Below are 20,953 nucleotides of genomic sequence, written 5' to 3' on the forward strand. Positions count from 1 at the left end.
TTGTGAACATTTGTCAGTTATTTGCTTATTTCAAAGCAGTTAACATGCATTATTACATCACTGGAAGTAGCTCATAGCAGAACATACTTCTGGGTGTTGTGGCTCTGTGGTTCAGCTTGTTCTGGAAGAACCTAAAGTGATGGAAATTCTTTGAGCTGAAAACTGGTGAGGTGGAAACTTTTCATTTTACATCACATTCCTCACAAATGCAATTCTCTGATACAATAGCATACTGAATGGTTAAACATCTTGGTGTGCAGGTTAACAATAATGAGTTAATAGACCAGCAGTAATGCTATTCATTTTAATTTGGCCATTGGGTTTTGGGTATTCATGGAAGCACAGTACTGGTTTAAAAGTGGAAGACGGTTTGTGATTGGTGTTGGTGTGAACAGGTAGCTGAGGATTTTGGGTTGGAAGGTCAGAAGGAAAAGCCCACTGAGGGAGGCTGTTAGCACCGTTGTTCCCTTAAAGACCTTGCAGTGGGCTGCAGTTGGTGGCAGCTCCTGTCTACAGCCACCTGGTCCTGAGCCTGAGAGCTTTCATCACCATATCAGCCCTCTTGGCAACAGCTGTTCAGAGCTACCTGAGGCTCTGTGGCTCTGACCATTGTTGCATTTAGAAGAGGGTCCATTCACACAAGGATGTGCCACAACCCACAGATGGAAGTTTTAGCTTGTTGGCTTCTCACCACGTGTCTGAACGTGTGGAACCCCTTATACCAAGCAGGGTTGTGGTTATATCAATAGGAGGATAAAACTAATGTTTCATGGCGGTCTAAACCCAGCTCGTGTTCCCTGTTAATGGGTAAACCAACCAACACTTTTGTGGTTGACATCAAAGCTGACATCAAAGGGCAGAAGTAACTTTGCTAATAGTTAATTACTGCAGGGTGTTCTCTGTGGTAAGTTTTCTGACATCGCTTGCTTAAAACCTAAAGTCAGAAGACCCTGAGGCCACACTAGCATGGCCTGTATTCCCACTAAAAATCAAGATTAATTGCATTTTTGCCCTTTATGCTACTCAAGTTTTTGTCCTCCCTGGGATTGTCTCAGGACACCTCTGTTAGGGAGGATTTGACAAGAGTGTGCAGAAGCACTGCAGCTTTTTCAGCATTCCCTCTTGCATAATGCCCACCAGGTCCACTTGACCTGCCTTTGATTAATAGTTAACTGCAGTGGATCTTGCACTTTAGTTGAGAAAAACACCTGAAATAGTATAAATTCCTAATTGAAATCTCATTACCTCTGAAACAATGCTAACTTCTAAAAGGATCCCTAAAACCATTACAGTTATTGTTTTGCTTGAACCAGTTTTAATAATGTGTAATATACGAGGCCTCTAGTTTCTGCTTTATGTTCTGCATTGTTATCTTTAGAGTTTTAATAAGATTTTATGTTGGTTTAATTAATTGAACATCATGTTATGAAACTGATATACCAATTATTTTTCCCCAGACATCAAAGACATTGCCAACAAAAATGTGACATGTCAGAATTTACTTAAAAAGAAAAAAATTACTTGTGACAGAAGAAATTAGGATAATAGATAGAACCAAAATGGTTTCTTTTAATTATAAAATGCTCTTAATTTTTATTTCAAAAGGATTTGGAAGATTGCATATGTTTTTGCATTTGAGGAAGGGTGTAAGTATATATGAATTCCATAAGTGGTAAAATATGATATGTCTTACGTTACATGCTTGTGCATTGAAACCTTAGGTCCTTTTCTGTGAAACAAATATTATACAGTCTTCTTATATGTACAAATAATTTTTCTTCTAGGAATGGTAATTTATAATTACTAAATCTCAGATATATTTCATTATGGGTTGGTGACAAAAAAAAAAATTTTGTCCTTTCTTCTTTTGTAAGATTTTTTTTTTCTCCAGGATTTGAGACAGTTGTTGCAGTTCAGCTTTTCTGGCTTCTTGTTGTAAGAGAAAATCAGTATTAATTTGAAGTACTTGGATGTCAGTGGAGCTGACAGAGGTAGATGGTCTCCAAACTATCCAGCAGGACTTTCAAACCTTGCCTGACCGAGTGGAAGTAAATGTTCCTGTAGAGCATGGTGCTGCCTTTGTGCTGCTACTGTTTCATCTTTGAAAAATGGGGAGAGAAGGTGAACATTACACATGCTGAAAGTAGAAACATCATTATTTTGCTGCAGAAAGATTGACAGGGTGAGTGTGCTGACAGAATGTGCAGGTGTAATCAGATTAGACATTCATTGAAGTACAGGCATCAGGACTTGCATACTTGTTGGCAGCAAACTACCTTCTAAAATCTAGAAAACTATGCTAGTTTGTGAGGGGCCTAATGGTTTGATCTTCAGAAAATTGTGTGTATGACTACATGCGCATTTATGCTATTTTCCTCCTACTCACCCAACCCTCAAATACAGAGATTTCAAAGGTAGATATCTAAGCCTATTCTTAGACATCTCAGTAGAGGTGGTTGATTTTCTGACATACGGAACACTACTGACATACAGAACCCACTTTAATACATATACTTTGTTTGCTTTGTTGCATTTGTTTATCTGAAAGGTAGTACAGACTATGGTAGTAAAATAAATATCGTATACCATACAGTAAAAGTTCCTCATTGCTGGGGCTACTAGGAGTTTTTCTACCTTAGTGTAACCTCAAAGTAACATGATGTTTCTTTCTAATTAGGGTTTCCATCCTAGATATAATGACAAGAAATATAGAGAAACAATAAAAATAACAATTCTCATTAAAGTTACTGTTACCAGAATAGTTAATACTTTAATCTAATAGCAAAGATTTGACCAGATCAAATCCTAAGTGAAACTACCTCTATAAATGTAGAAAACATTGTATGTTTAAAGATTGGTTTCTTTATCTTATCTATTTACCTGTATTTTTATTACATGTAAATGAAAGTAGTCATTCAGGGGGGTTTTCAGTCTTCAAGAAACACCAAGAAATCCATAAACTGCCCCAAAACACATGGAATTATGCAATAATGTATACTTAATTGTAATTGAATAAAAATTAATTGCCAGAGGTCTCATTAAAAAATTATTTCCCTATGAACAAGGGAGAAGTACAGGGCCTTGTGGTATGTCTGAAAAGCCAGTCCTCTGAATGAGGACCTGCACAACAAAGACCTGAGCATATGTTCAAATGATTTGGTTGGTGCTCTTAAGAGTTACTACTCCATAGCCGAGGCAAGTCACTCTTAATGAAATGAAGAGGCCCACACCATGTTTTCACAGTTACTTTTTTTTTTAGTAAGAGATAGCTACATCCTTAGATGGACCATGTAATCTCTTACAATCTGAATATAACCTAAATTGAAGGTTGTTTTATGTGTATACATTTTCTGAAGACAGGGCCCAATTTGCTAAAGAAGGCTTTTGTATTTTCTTTTAGATGAAAGAATCTTTCAAATAAGAATTTTGGTCCCTTCTTAATTCTGGAACTTGCAGAATTCAAAACCATAACAGTGACAGACTCAGCTTACACAGATTGTTTTCTGCAGGGCAAAGTTATACTTTTAGCTTTCATTCATCAACATTTAATTCTCTCTTAGAGGACTAACTCATCCTTTTTTATCTTGAAAAATGTGTTGGGAACCTAGAAATGCCTTAATGATATTCATAAGCTTATCTTCCCAAAAGAAAAGACCTTTTTATCTTTCTTTTTAATCAAGTCATTAGCATGAAACTCAGAGATGTAATCATACCAGACTGGAATTGGGGTCATGCCATAGACTAGCTGAATAGGAGGCTTCATGGCATGATGATGTATAGCCATTTCACAACAATGCTTTTAACTCAATAAGCCTGCCCTTTAATTACATTTTAAATCTCATTTGAGAAGTTTTTATCGTTATGTAAATTGCTCAGTAAATGCTCTCATTCTAAGACTCAATAAAAATTTTGCTTATGGACTGGGAGAGCAATTTATTTAAAAGCTTGAGGTAGGTACCGAGAGCTTGTTTCCCACTTTGTGTGACAGAGCTTGGTTGTGTTAGCTAAGGTGGTCTATATGATAATAAAACATTATATTCATCACTGTTAGATTGTTTGGAAACAAAATAGATCCCAAAATCTTATCTGAATTGTATTTTGATCTGAAAAAAAAACCCAAAAAGCCCAAAACACAACAACAATATCTTGCAAAGTTGAAGAAATACTTCAGTGTTTTGTTCCATTATTAATCTAAAGCATAGTATTTTCAGTTTAGAACAAATGATCTATTTTGTTTTTTAAAAAATGGTACATTTCTTTCTGTTCAAATACTTTGAAGATAATGACTAGCTCGCAAGGACAGACTGTCATAAGGAGTAGTGAAAACTGGCCTTCTATTGTGAGAAACAAAAGAAATAGATCAAGTGCATCTTGCACTGAATCTATCACCTGTGCTTAAAATACATTTGATTTACTGTGCTGTAGCCATTAATTCAACATCTCCAGGTCTATATCACCCACAAAACCATTCCTCTGTCTACCAGACAGAAGAATAAACCATGATCCTGAAAGAGGTGCCATGTGCATGGATCTTTGTGTTTCCAAAGACTGCTGGAGTCTGCAGGGGCACTGAAAAAAAAAAAAAAAAAAAAGTCTCAAACTCTCTGAACCCTCACACAGAGTTTAATGCTTTAGATAGAATCAGAAATTTTCAGAAGTTTAGATTTAATTAAATAAAAGCAAGTAGGATGATTGATTTGAAATCCAGTCCCTAAGCCATGCTGGACAGAGTTGCAAAATACAGATGGTGACTTCATTTCCTATATCTGTAGAAGCCATAAGGAGATTACAAAAAACCCCTTTGTAACGGGAACCTTTTTTGATTATACCACCTGAACTCCCCTGTCGGTAAAAATTCACAAGACTATGCCAAGCCCTAAGAGCTACTGAAGTCCATAGAGCACAGATGTATTCTTTATAGATGTGCTTTGTTCAGTAGTATTGTCAGAAAAAAAAAAAAAAATCAAAAGTGCTTCAAAACAATTTTGTAAGTTCTGCCTTCTCCAAGAACCTGAAATGATGTTTAACCAATCAGAATGCAAAATAAAAGCAGAAAGAAACTCATGTTCTTGAGAAGTTTTGAGATCAGCACAAAAGAACATAAAACTAAGTTTTCTGCTCACAGAAACTTGCATTCTAAACAGGGGAAGGGAAGGGAAGGGAAGGGAAGGGAAGGGAAGGGAAGGGAAGGGAAGGGAAGGGAAGGGAAGGGAAGGGAAGGGAAGGGAAGGGAAGGGAAGGGAAGGGAAGGGAAGGGAAGGGAAGGGAAGGGAAGGGAAGGGAAGGGAAGGGAAGGGAAGGGAGAAGAAAAAAGAGGAAGGAGAAGGAAAAGAATAAAGAAAAATAGAGAAAAGAAAAAAGGAAAAGATGGGAAGGGAAAGAAGGGAGGAAAGAAGAATGAAAAGAAAGGGAAAAGGGGAAAAAATAAAGAGGCAGGAAAAGAGGGAAATAAAAGAAAAGGAAGAAGGAAAAGAGAAAGAGGAGAAAAATAAAGGATTCAGGGAAGGGAAGAAAGGAAGAGGAAATCTGAAGGAAAAGGAAGAAAAGAGGAAGATAGGAAAAGAAAAAAAGCAAAATAGAAAAAAGCAGGATTACATCATTCGTACTTTCTGTACAGTATAAGAGGTTTAAGAAAATATGATACTAATTTAAGCCATTTAAAATGTTTAGCTGTTTTTTTTAATTCCAGAAATTATTTAGGGGAAATATAATATTCTCTGTTAATATAAATATGAAGGGGACAATTAGTTCTGCTAACTAGACAGAGAGGTATTATAGAGATGTAGGATCTTTGTTTTGATTTGAGTAATTTTATGATAGCTTTTCTAGCTATTTTCATATTAGCATTACAGAGGCAGTACTGTAAGGGATAGTACTTCTGAGCTATGTACAGCCACACAGGTATTACTTGCTGATGTTTTAATTACATGTGTGTAATTATGCACACTGACTTTATTTTTTTTAATTACTGTCGGTAAAGATCATTTTTTTCCTCTGTGTTGATTTCCTTTAATCAGATGGTGCTGTCTTTAATTTTGTGGACACCCCATTCCTCTATTAATGCCATTTATTTCATTAGTAACTTTGTATGGTACCTAGAAAAGGTAAAATGCTTCACTGGAAATGAAAAGCACAATTCCAAGGATGGAACTAGGTTTGTAGAGGAGGAATTAAGTACTTTCATTTCTTTAATTTTTTACATAATTAATTTTGTTTCTACATTGTTTACAACATAATTATTTTGTCAGCTGTGTTGCATCAGTTTCCATGTCTTAGTCTGACTCACGTATAGTCCAACTAGTGGCACTACATCCTGCTTTCTAGGGCTTCATTTTACTTCCAGCCTGCCAATCCCTCTCAGATGTATTGCCAAAATAATGGCAGATTTTTTCCTCTGTATATCATGCTTATACATTGCATGTGGGATATGAAGGATATTGACACTGATTAATTATTTCTGATAAAGTATCTCAAACTGTATTGAATTCTTTTAGGAACTATCTCTGCTATGTGGAGGCTGACAAGACTTTCAATGCACTAGGTTTCACAGTGATGGCTCTACTGTGTTTTGTTTAACAAGGATTTCACTCCGAAATTCTTAGGCAAATCTGCTCCTGATGGAGTTGCAGTTCTTTCTAAGTGGTTCAGCTCACTCTAAGCAGTATCCTGTGATCAAAAAGATGTTTTTCATTTTGTGATCTACTCTTTTTAAGGAAATCTATTTCCACACAGCCTCAGTAATAATCACTACAGCAAAAATGCAGCATACAGAGTCAACGTTAAGTCTGACTGTAACTCAGTAGACTTATACCAGGATTGATTTTTTGTCCTCTGCAGTTCCTCCATGTGTTTGAACACACTGGAAAAGGTGAAAATGCAAAAAATAGTATGCATGTAGTCTATATTTAGTCTATATTCTATTCTTCTTGGTATGATGTGTAATGACAGAATACTTTTGCAAATACCTTAGCAGTTTATGAGATTAAATAGATCTTCCTGCTTTATTCTTGTCGAGAAAAAGAATCTAGTTAATATTGATCTTTCACTTGTATGTTTGAAACCTGGAAAATACTTATTTCACAAAACAAATAAAAGATGTATAGCTCTTTTTCATATATGCACTCCACTTCTCTTGGGATATGAAGTAGTCACTAAGAAAGGATCTGAAATACACCAATCAAAATGGAGTAAATATCTTTGTCATTCTCTTGCTTCTTTGTCAGCATAGGCTTCCTGCATAGCTGGGATAAACTACTTTTAGGAATATTAGAAGAAATGCAGTAGACACGGATAATTTGGAATAAGGAAAACCAGGTCTTGAATACTAAGAGTACTTCACTTTTCATGTTTGTTGCCTATTTAACTAACTGTCCCAATTTATTGTGATACTATACAGTATTCTGAAATGAAAAGGATATGGCTTGATTTTATTTTTAGAAATATGTATGTGATGGGAGAAAAGTATGGAATATGTAGACCACTGAGACACCTTTTCTAGAAACAAGAAAAATGTGGAAGTGCATTTTTTTTTAAATTTTTTGTATTAAAATTCTATATGTGTGGTAAAACACCAAGAGGGCATAGATGTGACAGCTTCCTGCTGTGAATAGTTATTTGACATACATGTTTCATGGCACATGTTCTTACTGAGGAAAAGGCAGCTGTTTCCATCTCCACCCTAAAAACAAAAGAATTTTGTGCAACAGGTAGTGTATACAATAACCCTTTCATTCAACAATAGATGTATCAGTGTTTTTAAATGTGGGAGGATCTTAGAAGTATACAGACATTAAAAGTTAACTGTGTCACTATGAACTTTATCCTTTCTTATATAATGTTTTGGATGTTTACATCAGGTTTGTGATAATTAACCTAGCTTAAATAAAATCTCCAAATGTATCATGAAGATAAATAAATTTGGTAATAGAGTATTATTCAGTCAAGCAAACAAAAATAAAATATTGCAACTGGAAGCTGAAGCTAGCAACATTCAGAATTGAAATAAAGTACAAATTTTCAAGTAAGGGCATTCATACCTATAATATTATACATGGTTAGGTACCTTGATAGTGACATTTTTAAAAATCTAAATCATTTATTTAACATCAATAAATAAATACATATTTATAATACAGTTGCATTCTGCAGAATTACCTCTGATGTATGCCAAACTGATTCCTAACTGCTTTACTGCTAGGTTGACCACAGATAAAGTAAAATAGTTGGATAAGAACTTGTATTTTGCACCAGAGATGTTCCTAGCACTCTTTAAAATTGCTCCAAATACAGTGCTAGTCATTAGCGTGCAAGAAATGGGTATCCACAGTAAAGGACAGCAAATGACATTTGGAACAGCGGTAGGTGAACAAGGACAATCTACTCATGATTCAGTGCAGCTAATATTGCACTTAAAATATCAAATAAAACCAATTCAATTAGGAACACACCAAGTAGGCAAGTTGTGTGCTCCCCTCCTTCAAAGTCATTCTTCTAAAGAAAATTACAAGAAATTTCCACTGGGGACTATCTGTGATGCTCAGTTAGTGCTGGGTCTTGCTCTCAAATGCCATAAATCATTCCCCTTTCACACTTCATCCCCAGCACTCCCGTTTCGTGCAGCAAGAAACCACCACCAGAAATCTTAGTGCCCAAGCGTCTCAGGAGAAAATGCAGAGCTTTATTCACTAGGTCATTTTCTTTGTGTCTTCGTGTGCTTCTTTGCTTGAAAGTAAGTGCATTTGTGCTTATGTGGCTACATGCAGAGTATGTGTGTGCTCATGTATGTAAGTGTTTAAATTATTATTTCTTTTTTGCATTTTTATTCTTTATAAAGAGCTTGATTCAACCAGTGTTCTCTGCAAATGAATCTGACCTTGTGGAGTTGCAGGATGCAAACGTCTTGGAGAAGGGCAGCCAACATACAAAGGCTGCATTGAGTGTGTGGGCAGGCAGGAATGCTGGTACCAGGCAGCTCCCTAAAGAATGTTCTTTTGGCAGAAACAGCCGTGCTAAAAATGAGGGGGAAAAATGAATTCAAACTGTAGAGCTGGCCTGCAGTTATGAAGTGATAAGAAAAGTTGGCTGTTTAAGCATGAGCTGCCAGTTGCATATTCTAGGTCCTTGCTATTCTCAGGCCCTCCTACAGCCATGGCCCTGACCAGTGTTTTGATATAGCACAAAGTGGCTGTTTATTGCTATTGACTGCTGAGGCCTGTGCTCCAAAATGCGTTCTGTCAACAGAATGTAAGTGAACTTGGCATTTTAAAGCTCGGCTGCTGCAGACGCGTAGATTTCTTGGAATTGCCATGCAGCAGGACCGGTGTTGCAGTCCCCAGCTCAAACTGAAAATGTTGCACAGGAAGACGTATCATGTGAAGGTCAGATTTACCTGAGATCCTAAGGGGGTTGTGTTTTTTTTTCCCTCATCAGCACGATAGATATATCTTAACCTTGCTCTGCTAGACTTTTAACTTTCTACATTTTGTTCGGTGTGCTCTGTATGGTAAAAAGGTCGTTATTCAGTGCAAATGGCCGTCATGTGAAAGGGAAAAAGGGCTGTGCACACAGTACATGATGTTACCATAAAAGAAGCAGTAAAGATCTCTGCTGTGTTGTTCTGAGGATTTTTCCACTCATTTGAAAAGTGACAGCTTCTGTGCTTTTGTAAGGAATCACATGTATTGTTTTCTATTGCTCCTATAGGAACTACAGGCAGAAATTGATGCTCATACTGACATCTTTCACAACTTGGATGAAAACGGGCAGAAAATTCTGAGGTCACTGGAAGGCTCTGAGGACGCAACCCTGTTGCAGAGACGTCTGGATAACATGAACCTCAGATGGAGTGAGCTTAGGAAGAAATCTCTAAATATTAGGTAGGACCTGAACATAAGCAAAAGCCTACAGTCAGTGTGTAAGATGGAATGTTGCGTTTTGCCAGTAAAAAGGTTTAATTTTGTTTCCCATAGAACTGGTTTTGTCCATTCTGAAATGATTTATGCTATTTTGAATGTTGGCTTAACTGTAAGAATGATTAGGTTTTTTGGTGTGAGAATGATAGTAGAGGATTAGGATTTGAGGCATATGATGAGGTTTTGTAATTACAGACAGAGAGATTAGCACATTTAAACGGTAACTGTACCCCCTCTAAACATAGGCTTTTTCTAGAGCTGGGTATGACTTATCAATGAGTCATGAAAGAAAGTGATTAAACAACCTGTATTATGATAAGCTTTATTTCTAAGGCTAATATTTCCAGTGCAAAACTAAGAATAGCCTTGCAAATAAGAACACAAGTTATTTAAGATTTTAGCTGTCGTCTAGAGAGTGGAAAAATTGCCAAATAAAAGCCAGGGGTAATAGAAATCCATAGGTAGTGTCATGAGAGGAAAAACTTTTGCTTGCAGGGAAAAATATAATAAGCATTAATGTTACAAGTGCTGAAGCGGAGGTGCAGGCTTCAATGGGTTGAAGATTTCTTTTCAAAAGAAATGGTCCAGAAAACTTCAGAAGTACAACTTTTACAATAGGCAACCCAGCCCTGTTGCATTCAGTCTAGGGCATTTTCTGTTTGCTCACTTGCTGTGTATTGGTGGTAGTTCAGAGGGCAACAAAAGGCAGAAGTGGCTTTCAAAGTAATGTATGAAATATTAGCTTTTTTCAACTCATGTCCTGAGAGAGGTCAGTGTGTGTAATGGCAAAAGCCATCTTTATAACATCAATCATTAAAAATAATTGAAGGGTGTGAAGTTGAAAGGATATTAGTAGCTAAAGAGAAAGAGACACATTCCTCTTTTTTTTTTTTTTTATTTTTTTTCTTTTTTTTTTTTTTTTTTTTTTGAGGAGTAAAAGAAGAGGGATGTAACCCTTCAAGGTCTCTTTGAGATTTTTTTCTTCGCATGACTTTTACCCATGGACTTGCCCAAATGCAGCTACGTATGAGATAAGAAAAACAGTCAGTTGGCCAAATATCAGTAATGAAATAAATACATGGGACTTTCTGTCTTTCATTTTTTGCCGTTTAATGTATCATTGCCATTAATCGAGTCAGAAATAGTAACCCTAGTTATATCACAGTGACCTCTTGCACCAAATATTCAAAGCAACAGACCTCCTCTCTAAAATATTTGCTTCTAATAAAAGGCTTAAGGTGTTCAAGAATTAATTGATTAGGATAAGAAACAATTCTTAACTTCTAAGACATTCAGTTTAAACCAAACTGAATGAACGGGCTGTTCTCAGTCTGTCTGCTTAGAGCTATTTCTTTCCATCACACAGTATGGAATGGATTTCATCATAACTAGCAATGCTTGCACAAAAGAGGTGTAAGAGCAGACAGACATATGAAATGTTCCCCAGGCATCAGTCCCACAAGTCTCCTTATTTAATGTAAGTTTTAGACTGCTGAAACAGAAGACCCATGACATTTTTCAGCTTAGATGGGCATTCTTTTCTAAATTCATTAGATAAAATACATGGTAGATGTCAAGAGAATCTAAGTTCATTTCCGTTATTACCTTTCTTTCATTGTGATAAATCAGCACAGTTTATGCTAATAAACACTTTTTTTCTTATAAATAATTCCTTTTTAAAAACTGTTTTTCTATTATCTGTTTTGTCTGCACATGCTTGAACACAGTTATAAATATATGAGTGTATATATATAATGTACACTAGCACGCACATACATATTCCTGAAGCTGAAGGAGAGGCAGAAGAAGATGGGTTCCAAGGAAACATTCAACAAACTGGGGAACGTCAGAGCACAGCAGCAGTAACAAAACTGTTTTGGGTCACTCTTTCTGTACTTTTTCCTTGTAAAGCCAGACCTGGGGAAGCAGGGAAGAAGTGAAGACACCAGTGTCTGCCTCCAGTTACTGCCCTTCTCTGGAGGAGGTGGAAATTTGCCTTTATTGAGATAAACATGGGAGACAGGAGTTAACCTCACTCGGAAACTTGACTCCTTGACTGTGTCCCCTCCAAAAGACCCAAGGCCCTTGCTCTGGCTGTCACCTCCTGCAACTCCCCATACAACATTCCTGCTTTTTTCCCCCATCACTGCTTTCAGAGGCATCCTGGGGCTTCCCAGCCTTCACTGCCTGCAGGACTGGCCTCCCCCAGCAGCACCTGCTGTGAGGCAGTTTTGCCCCAGCACACAGCTGCCCTGTGAGAACAGAGATCAAAAGGCAGCATGGCCTATGTGTGTCCCTCCCACATAGCCTTTAAGTTTAAAGGTGAGCAACCACCCGAATCTTGTGTGAGTTTGAATGGTTTGTGTAGTGGTTCAGAGAAGTTTTTGTTCTTCTCTGAGTTGAAAACTACTCTGTACATTTTAGTTAATTAATCTCCTAGTAATCCTAAGTGATGACTACATTACTGTTATGTTGGTTCTGCATAATATTTGGAATGTTTACTGAGACTGACAATTCAACACAGCTATTACTCACTGCTGAAGAGGAAAACTAAAGATAAATAAACCAAGAGATGGGAAAAGAATGGATGTTTCAGGCCAGGACTGTGGAACCAAATTTAAATCAGTGTTGCCAGAATCTAATTCAAGATTACTGAAGCTATTTAAAAATCATTAAGTTAATGAAACACTAGTATCTTTCTCAGTAAATAAGCTTGTACAATTTGGGTTTTATTTTCACTGTGCCTGAACATACCTTATATTTAACACATGCTTTCAGATCCCATTTGGAAGCCAGTACAGACCAGTGGAAGCGTTTACATCTCTCTCTTCAGGAACTTTTGGCATGGCTGCAGCTGAAGCAGGATGAGTTAAAACAGCAAGCACCCATTGGTGGAGATCTTCCCACTGTGCAGAAACAGAATGATATCCATAGGGTATGATTTTTTAAAAAATAATCTTTCAGTCACTGATTTTTTGTTTTGCAGATAAGTGTTGCATGAAACAGTCCTTGTTGGAAAATTAAGATACCCTATAAAATACATTTTAGAGACAATGAAAACTGAACTTCTTGCATGAGAGTACTAGCTACAGTTTTCAAACACGGCTTAGAAAATCAGCCTTTTGGAGAAAGGAGTGTTTACTACCAGCTGCTTGCCCTTTTTGAAAAGCAACACACAGCATTTTTAAAGACCTATCATGGACAGGTATTTTTCATGGTCAGAATAAATACTAACCTTATATTATTTGAGGATTAAATAGGTAGCTCTGAAAATTTTTCTAGATCAAGCACTTAAACTTCATGTGTACTTCCTGAGACTCAGTTTTGCTACTGATTTTTGGGAATGTTTGTGAAAAAAGTAGCTGATATCAGCCCTACTGCACAACTGTGTGAAGCACAAAACTATTGTGATAACTAACTCTCTATGGCTCATTCTAGTTTCATCAGAAAATTCTTATGGAAAAGCAGTAGCGGAGCATCATATGGGCACTTTTCTAGACTAAATTTTGTAGTAAGAAGGAACCTAAATCCAACACTTGTATGGGGAGTTGGTTCTTTTTAAACCCAACAAATTAACAACCCCCAAAATAACACACCATTGAGTAATCCTTCATAAAAAGACTTACACAGGTTTTTTGTGGTAAAGGTACGTTTTAAGTATGTTTTCTGTGTTGAATCAAGTTCACACCTGTGTGATGCTAACCTAATGTCTGCTTTCAGGTAAACATCTTTTAATTTGCTATGCCATTGCAGTCAATTCAGGTCTGAATGTGAAATCACAGTTCTAGTTCTCAGTGGTGCTATTTCAGCAGTGCTATAAGGAAACCCATTAGGAAACTAGTGTCCTTGTAAAATAAAGCTGAAGAACTGCTGAATGAAGCAGTAAATGGGGACAAACGTTCTGAGAATGAATAGGGAACCATGGAAAGGTAACTGGGATAACACACCCAACTTCATCAGCTCCTATTCTGTAACTTATAAACTGCATAAAATCCTGTCTAGCTCTTATGGTAAGACTTCTGTTTATTTTGTGTTAGTTTCTGGTGTGAATTTAATCTGGAAAGCGTCAGTTAATAACAGATGTCCATAACAGAAATGAGACCTCAACACATTAGGACAAATTCTGATTCAGTAGGAAGTTGGGAATACAGTGTCAGGGTTTTTATTTTACAGAGAACAGTATGAGAGCAAAGGCAAGAAACCTTACTGATACAATGAAATTGTCCTCTCATGTTTAAAAGGTAAATGTATGGAGTGATTGAAATGAACCAGATAAGTATTTCTACTGTGACATTTCTCCACATACACTATTCCATTTATTGGAATTTACTTGGATGAAGTATTCTAGCTCTCCTTTCCATCATCCATATGTGTCTTTAGTTAACATAATGACATTATGGGAGGTTTTTTCCTCCTGTTTGGTGACCAATCATACTTCAGTGTGACATCTAAAAAGTTATTTCAAACAAATATATTTTCTATTGAATAAATTAAATTGTCAGTCAGACAGCTTGATACCATGAGAAAAGAGTATTCCAAAACCAGTGATCATCCTCTCAAAACGTTGTGCTGCATATATGTAATTTTCAGTTTGCAAAATTTGCCACAAATGTATTGTTTCTGAAGTTCCTAAATCTCTGAATTTATTGCTTAATGAAGAAATGTGAAATGGTACTATAAAATGAAATTGGAACTGGAATCCTATGTTTTCTCCATTCATCCGGTAGCTGTATTATAAATATTGCTCTAATAGATTGTCCTGCCTCATGCTGAAGGACATATTTGAGAACAAGTAGTGAGAAGATCAAGTCTGGAAAGAGAACATGACACATCTTGCTTCTTTGTTATTGGGAACTCTGAGTTTGTGAAAAATCTGGAAATATCCTATACAACCAGGCTTGGCTTTTTGGCCTAGGCAAACAAGCATTCATCTACAGCAGAAGACTGTTGGGAGGTAGTGGCAATATTGTTTCTCAAGGGCCTCTATAATGTTCATGAAAGCCAAAGAGAAAGATGAACAAAAAACATCTTGCTGTCAGGGCACAATGCTTTTCTACGATAATATAATTACAGAATCACAGAATCGTCTAGGCTGGAAAAGACCTTGACGATGATCCAGTTCAACCATTAACCTAGCACTGACGGTTCCCAACTACACCATATCCCTCAACGCTATGTCAACTCTACTCCTAAACACCTCCAGGGATGGGGACTCCACCACCTCCCTGGGCAGCCCATTCCAACACCTAACAACCCCTTCTGGAAAGAAATGCTTCCTGACATCTAGTCTAAACCTTCCCTGACACAACTCGAGGCCATTACCTCTCGTTCTATCACTTGTTACTTGGTTAAAGAGGCTCATCCCCAGCTCTCTGCAGCCTCCTTTCAGATAGCTGTAGAGGGTGATGAGGTCTCCCCTCAGCCTCCTCTTCTCCAGACTAAACACCCCCAGTTCCCTCAGCTGCTCCCCGTACGACCTGTGCTCCAGAGCCTTCACCAGCTTCGTTGCCCTTCTCTGGACACGCTTGAGTCATTCAATGTCCTTTTTGTAGTGAGGGGCCCAAAACTGAACACAGGAATCGAGGGGAGGCCTTACCAGTGCCGAGTACAGGGGTCAGATCCCTTCCCTGTCCCTGCTGGCCACGCTATTGCTGACACAAGCCAGGATGCCATTGGCCTTCTTGGCTACCTGGGCACACTGCTGGCTCCTGTTCAGCCAGCTGTCAATCACCACCCCCAGATCCCTCTCTGACTGGCAGCTCTCCAGTCACTCCTCCCCAAGCCTGTAGCGCTGCTGGGGGTTGTTGTGGCCCAAGGGCAGCCCCCGGCATTTGGCCTTATTGAAACTCCTCCAGTTGGGCTCAGCCCATGGCTCCAGCCTGTCCAGGTCTCTCTGCAGAGCCTCCCTACCCTCGAGCAGATCAACACTCCCACCCAACCTGGTGTCATCTGAAAACTGACTGAGGGTGCACTCGATCCCCTCGTCTAGATCATCAATAACGATGTTAAACAGGAGTGGCCCCAAAACCGAGCCCTGGGGGACACCACTCGTGACCGGCCACCAACTGGATTTAACTCCGTTCACCACAACTCTCTGGGCCCGGCCATCCAGCCAGTTTTTTATCCGTCAAAGCGTGTGATTGTCCAAGCCTCGAGCAGCCAATTTTGCCAGGAGAATGCTGTGGGAAATGGCGTCAAAGGCCTTACTGAAGTCAAGATAAACAACATCTACAGCCTTTCCCTCATCAATAAGCAGATCGCCCTGTCGTAGAAGGAGATCAGGTTCGTCAAGCAGGACCTGCCTTTCATAAACCCCTGCTGACTAGGCCTGATCCCCTGGCTGTCCATTATATGACTTTCAGTGGCACTCAAGATGACCTGCTCCATGACCTTCTCTGGCACCAAGGTCAGACTCACAGGTCTATAGTTTCCTGGATCCTCCTTTCTGCCTTTCTTGCAGATGGGCGTCACATTTGCCACCCTCCAGTCCAATGGGACCTCCCCAGTTAGCCATGACTTCAGGTAAATCACGGACAGTGGCTTGGCGAGCACATCTGCCAACTCTTTCAGCACCCTTGGGTGTAACCCATCCAGTCCCACAGACTTGTGTGCATCCAAGTGGTGTAGCAGGTCTCTGACCACCTCCTCTTCAACTGTGCTGACCTCAGTCTGCTTCCCGTCCCCATCTCCCAGCTCATGAGGCTGGGTGTCCAGGCTGGGTGTCCCATGCTTTGCTGCAAGGGGCAGCCTGGTCATATTCCCTAGGTCTTCCTTCTGAAGAGGTGATGTGTCTTTCTCACAAATCTTTATTTAGGACTTTAAACATTCTCACAGAAAGAGTGAGACCAAAACATCCATGACTTTTTGAAGCACCAGCATCCCTTTTTATCTTTCCCTCTGTGAAAGTTAAGACATATGAAATGCCTGAGGTCTGTTCTAGCCAGCTGCATAGCAACTTCCATAAAGTAGTGTTAGAAGCCCATGTAGAACATTAGAATGAAACAGTAAAGATGTGGCTTTAACTCAGCATGACATGAGTTCAAACCCTTTATCTAAAGACAACTCTTGAGCCAAAACAAGACTTAGAGAAGGATTTGTATAGAATTGTTGCAACAAAGCTTTTGTCATCTGAATAATATTTGAGTATTCAAACCCACTATCTTTCCTCATGGGTTGAAAAAATATTTTTTCATCTGGAGAAATTGCTTTTCATAAAATTTTAGTATTGTATATTGTTCTATAAGCTATTTGAAAGTTTCTCAGAATTCATCATAAAGGTGGCAAGACTTCAGTACTGGACTAAGTGGTCTCTATCATTTACCAATCAGCTGGAGTGTTTAAAAGTTTTAGGGATGAGAACTGTTGCATAAAAGGTACTGTGAATAGGTGCAAAGTGACCTTACAGAATAGATCTCCTTCCCACATCTCCTTTTTGATTATCTTATCTGCCACATGCAGGTACATATAGACACAAGTCTTTGGTCATCATGTCTAGTATCAAAGCTAGCACATTTTAGTTCCTTTTAGAAATATGTCTTCTTTCCTATTCCTGTTCTGTAGCACTTCTGTAGTTTATTGTGAGGCCTTTCTAGTTGTAGGTGTTCTGATTCCCTGTGGAAAAAAAAAAAAAACCCACAACAGAACTCTGTTGATTTCAGGATGTCTTTGACAAGATCTGTGTTTGCAGCTTGGAGTTTTTCTTCTGTATTTTTTTCCCCTAGGCACTATGGAGTTCCTATTACTCTAAAAATCAGAGAAGCAGATGTACAAAGGCTGTAGCCGAATTAACAGTTAAGCTCATTTCTGAACATAGGAAAAATGCTTTTAAAAAAGCTTCCACCACAAGTGTAGAAGTATCTAGCTTTAAACTGGAGCACAGTACTGGAAAGCTGTTTCTTCCAAGAGTTTTGGCCCCCAGCTTAAGAATAAAACTTATCTCTCAGAGTGTTGGGTGTGAAAGTAGAGCAGTTGAATTTTGGTCTTGAGAAAAAGAATCTGCTGATAATTTTGTCCTCCTGAATGTTGGTTCTGGAAGTCAGTCTTCAGTAAACAAGTTAATTCTCTACCTGATCTGACCAATCTTTTAAATGACCCCAATTTCCGGCTTTGGTATACCTATAGCAGTACAATATCTTTCCTTCTGTGAAGAATTGTTTTTGCCAGGTAAAGCCAGAAGTAAACCCAGGTAAGGTCTTCATTGGAGAACAGAAAAAGCCTCTGCAGGGGAATATTATCTATAAGCAGCTTAACTGATTGCCATTGAAAAACGGCATGATGAATGCCACATGGTTTTATGCCTGAATCCTTTTTCTAAACTGATGTTACAAGCTGATTTATTTTCCCCTTAAGGATGTAATTTAAAGAAAAACAAACATATTTAACCTCTTTATTGTTTATAAGACCATCTGGAACACCTCAGACATTCATAGCAGAGATGAAAAGTTGTTACTTATCATTAGAATGCTCCTAGTTGCCAAGATTGGCTATAAACATTTTAAGAGTAGGATTCTGATGAAAATTTCAAATGCTTGAATCTCTGCCAGAGGAGAGCTTGAACTCAACTGAGAAAAGAGATATCCATGCAGTCAAAATCATTGTTGCGTTATAAATGTGAGGTGTTTTTTAGACAAGGCAGTTTGGAATGTATCCCAAATACACCCACATAAATGCTATTTTTTTGAACTTATATATATAGTGGGTCATTTTGTTGATTTTGGCATCTGAAGAAATTGTGTCTATGCCAGGGTCTTAGAATGGGTGGGTAGGTGAAGAGGGAGTTAGTCAATGGTAAAAAATACTGCTGTTCATCAAAGCATTATTTAATTATCTTACAGTTTTCTTTGTTTTAATGTGTCATAATAGTATTTTAATGAAATTGTATTAATAACCGTGTACATGTTACTGTTAATCTCAGTTAAGTAACTTAGGCATCATGCAGATAGCTTGCTTTTTCTTTCATTCTTTTGAGAGTTGCCACATCTTCTGTGTAATGATTGTATTAACAGCATAAATAGCATTTGTGAATATAGAAGCTAATTATTAACAATGCCCTAGAAATGTTTCATAAGAAACCTCTAGCAAGGTCTTAATGCCTGAGAAGGAGTATAATTCCTGTTTCAACACACTAACCTTTTCTGGTGGCACAATTACTATGTACTTTTTAAAAGTGAAGACAAACCCCATTTTTAAAAAACATTCTGATTAGGAAATATCTTTATTTAATTGTACTCTTTCCCTTCAAAATTCATTAAAAGTAAAAATACCTGCTTTTCTAATAATGGAGATTACTGTTCGTTTTGCTAATGCAGCTCCCTTCTCATTATATTTTCATCTTTCAATTTAAACAATCTATGTTTCTCCATCTAAAGAGATTTAAGGACACCAGTGAGGAGGTAGTGGAGGTCTGAGATAAACTGATCAATATATGTATTATTAAAATGGTGGACAGAATGCCATTACTGTTGTAGTGTTGATGACAAATAGAGATGTTTAAATAAAGTAGTTTACTTGGGTTTTTTGTCAGGTCATACATTATGCACATTCGATTTCCTCTACAGTCACCATGAAGTGTGGAAGAAGTTAAGGAATTCAATGAAACTAGCCTGAAATCATTATCTGTAAATTAGACATTCATTTAGGCTAATTCTGCTTTCAGTGATGGTGTGCTTATTATAAAGATGTATTTGTCAGGGCTCCAGATAGATTTTTTTTTTTTTTTTCAAAAAAGAGAAAATGTCATTTATTGTTACTTATTATTTTTATTGGTAGTGTGTACATATTTTGCAACAAAACTTTAATCAGAAAAGCTGGCTTTATCTTCATACAGTAAGAACTTTTTTTTGAAGAGGATAGTATGAAATGAGCATTCATTATTTTTAATGTTGTTCTGTGCCACTGGTTTAGCCTCATTTTTTTTTTTTCATTCTCTTCTTTTTAAATTTCTTATACTGCAACATATTTTAATTTACTCAGTAGAAGTCTGCAGATCAGAACTAGGGAAGGCAATGAGAATTGTGGGTACTTCTGAACACCATACTGTGTACTATTCTAAAACTCAGAATATACAGACTATAATCACATCTACCAGCTCCAACACCCAGAATGAAAAAGTTGGAAAAGAAAACATTTAACACATTGGCTCGCTGTTTTCTTTTAATAAAAGAGAGAGACACTTTCTGTTTGTGACTAAATACAAAATATACAGTCAGAAATTTCCCATTAACATTTCTGTATTGTTTTGAGAAGTTAGATGCAATAGATAGTTCCTGCTCACACACTTTATGGGATGCAGTATGCATATCTGATTATGTTATCCTTGTTCTGTTCACAAGAGATATTGGAGGAATGTGGCTTTAAACCTCTTTTGGAAACACAGTGCCACTAGGTGTATCTTGTTGGTATGATTTTATGCAAAAGCCGTACAAGCTGAAAGAAGGAATTTTGTGTCCTTCTCATTGTCTGTACCTGTACATAGGTAGGGTTGACTTGACTATAGCAGCAGTACTCATTCCCAAATACACAGCTCAAAGGCATTTCTGGCTTTTAAATATCCTGTGAATTGGTGTAGTTCTGTGTTCCCCTAGAATACCTGTGACTCCTTCCTGCTCTTGTGTGTGGGCAGAACAGACCTTTGTGCATGTGCCTCCTGTTCGATTGATTTTGGGCATAGACATTTCTAAGAAGTTATTTGCCTTTGGAGACGTTTTATAAAGCATATTATATCTTTAAGCTGTTATGCAATTGTAATGTTTAAGAACCAGTATGACTGCTGATGTCACTTCTAACACTATCAGATGAGCAAAGCACACTGTCCATGGGGGAATATTTTGAGTTATGTTACCTGCTGTCTTCCTAGAGCTGCAGACCTGTCACATTCTAGTGGGACAAAATAATGTCATGTGAGGTGAGCACAAAGGCTAATTAAAAGAATATTTTCCTCATTTGGAGACATGAAAAAGGCTTATTGTATTTCCTCTTTCCATCGCACTTCATGCAAGAGTCATATATGAATTATAAAAGTTTCTAAGACTAAAAATGTCCAA

At 37.7% G+C, this 20,953-nt stretch overlaps 1 protein-coding gene across 9 annotated transcripts in view; it reads left to right on the forward strand.

Annotated features, from left to right (window-relative positions):
- Nucleotides 1-20,953, forward strand: part of DMD (dystrophin) — a 1,208,865-nt gene that overhangs the window by 995,883 nt on the left and 192,029 nt on the right. For 8 of the 9 annotated variants that reach the window (XM_074905425.1, XM_074905436.1, XM_074905445.1 and 5 more), the window contains 2 exons: nt 9,703-9,875; nt 12,690-12,846. In XM_074905425.1, the coding sequence (XP_074761526.1) occupies nt 9,703-9,875; nt 12,690-12,846 (330 nt within the window). Of the gene's footprint in view, nt 1-9,308; nt 9,378-9,702; nt 9,876-12,689; nt 12,847-20,953 lie in introns of those variants that run through there. The other variant, XM_074905498.1, reaches the window with a different exon arrangement.

This window comes from Athene noctua, chromosome 1 (genome assembly GCF_965140245.1).
Source record: "Athene noctua chromosome 1, bAthNoc1.hap1.1, whole genome shotgun sequence".
Lineage (NCBI taxonomy): Eukaryota > Metazoa > Chordata > Aves > Strigiformes > Strigidae > Athene > Athene noctua.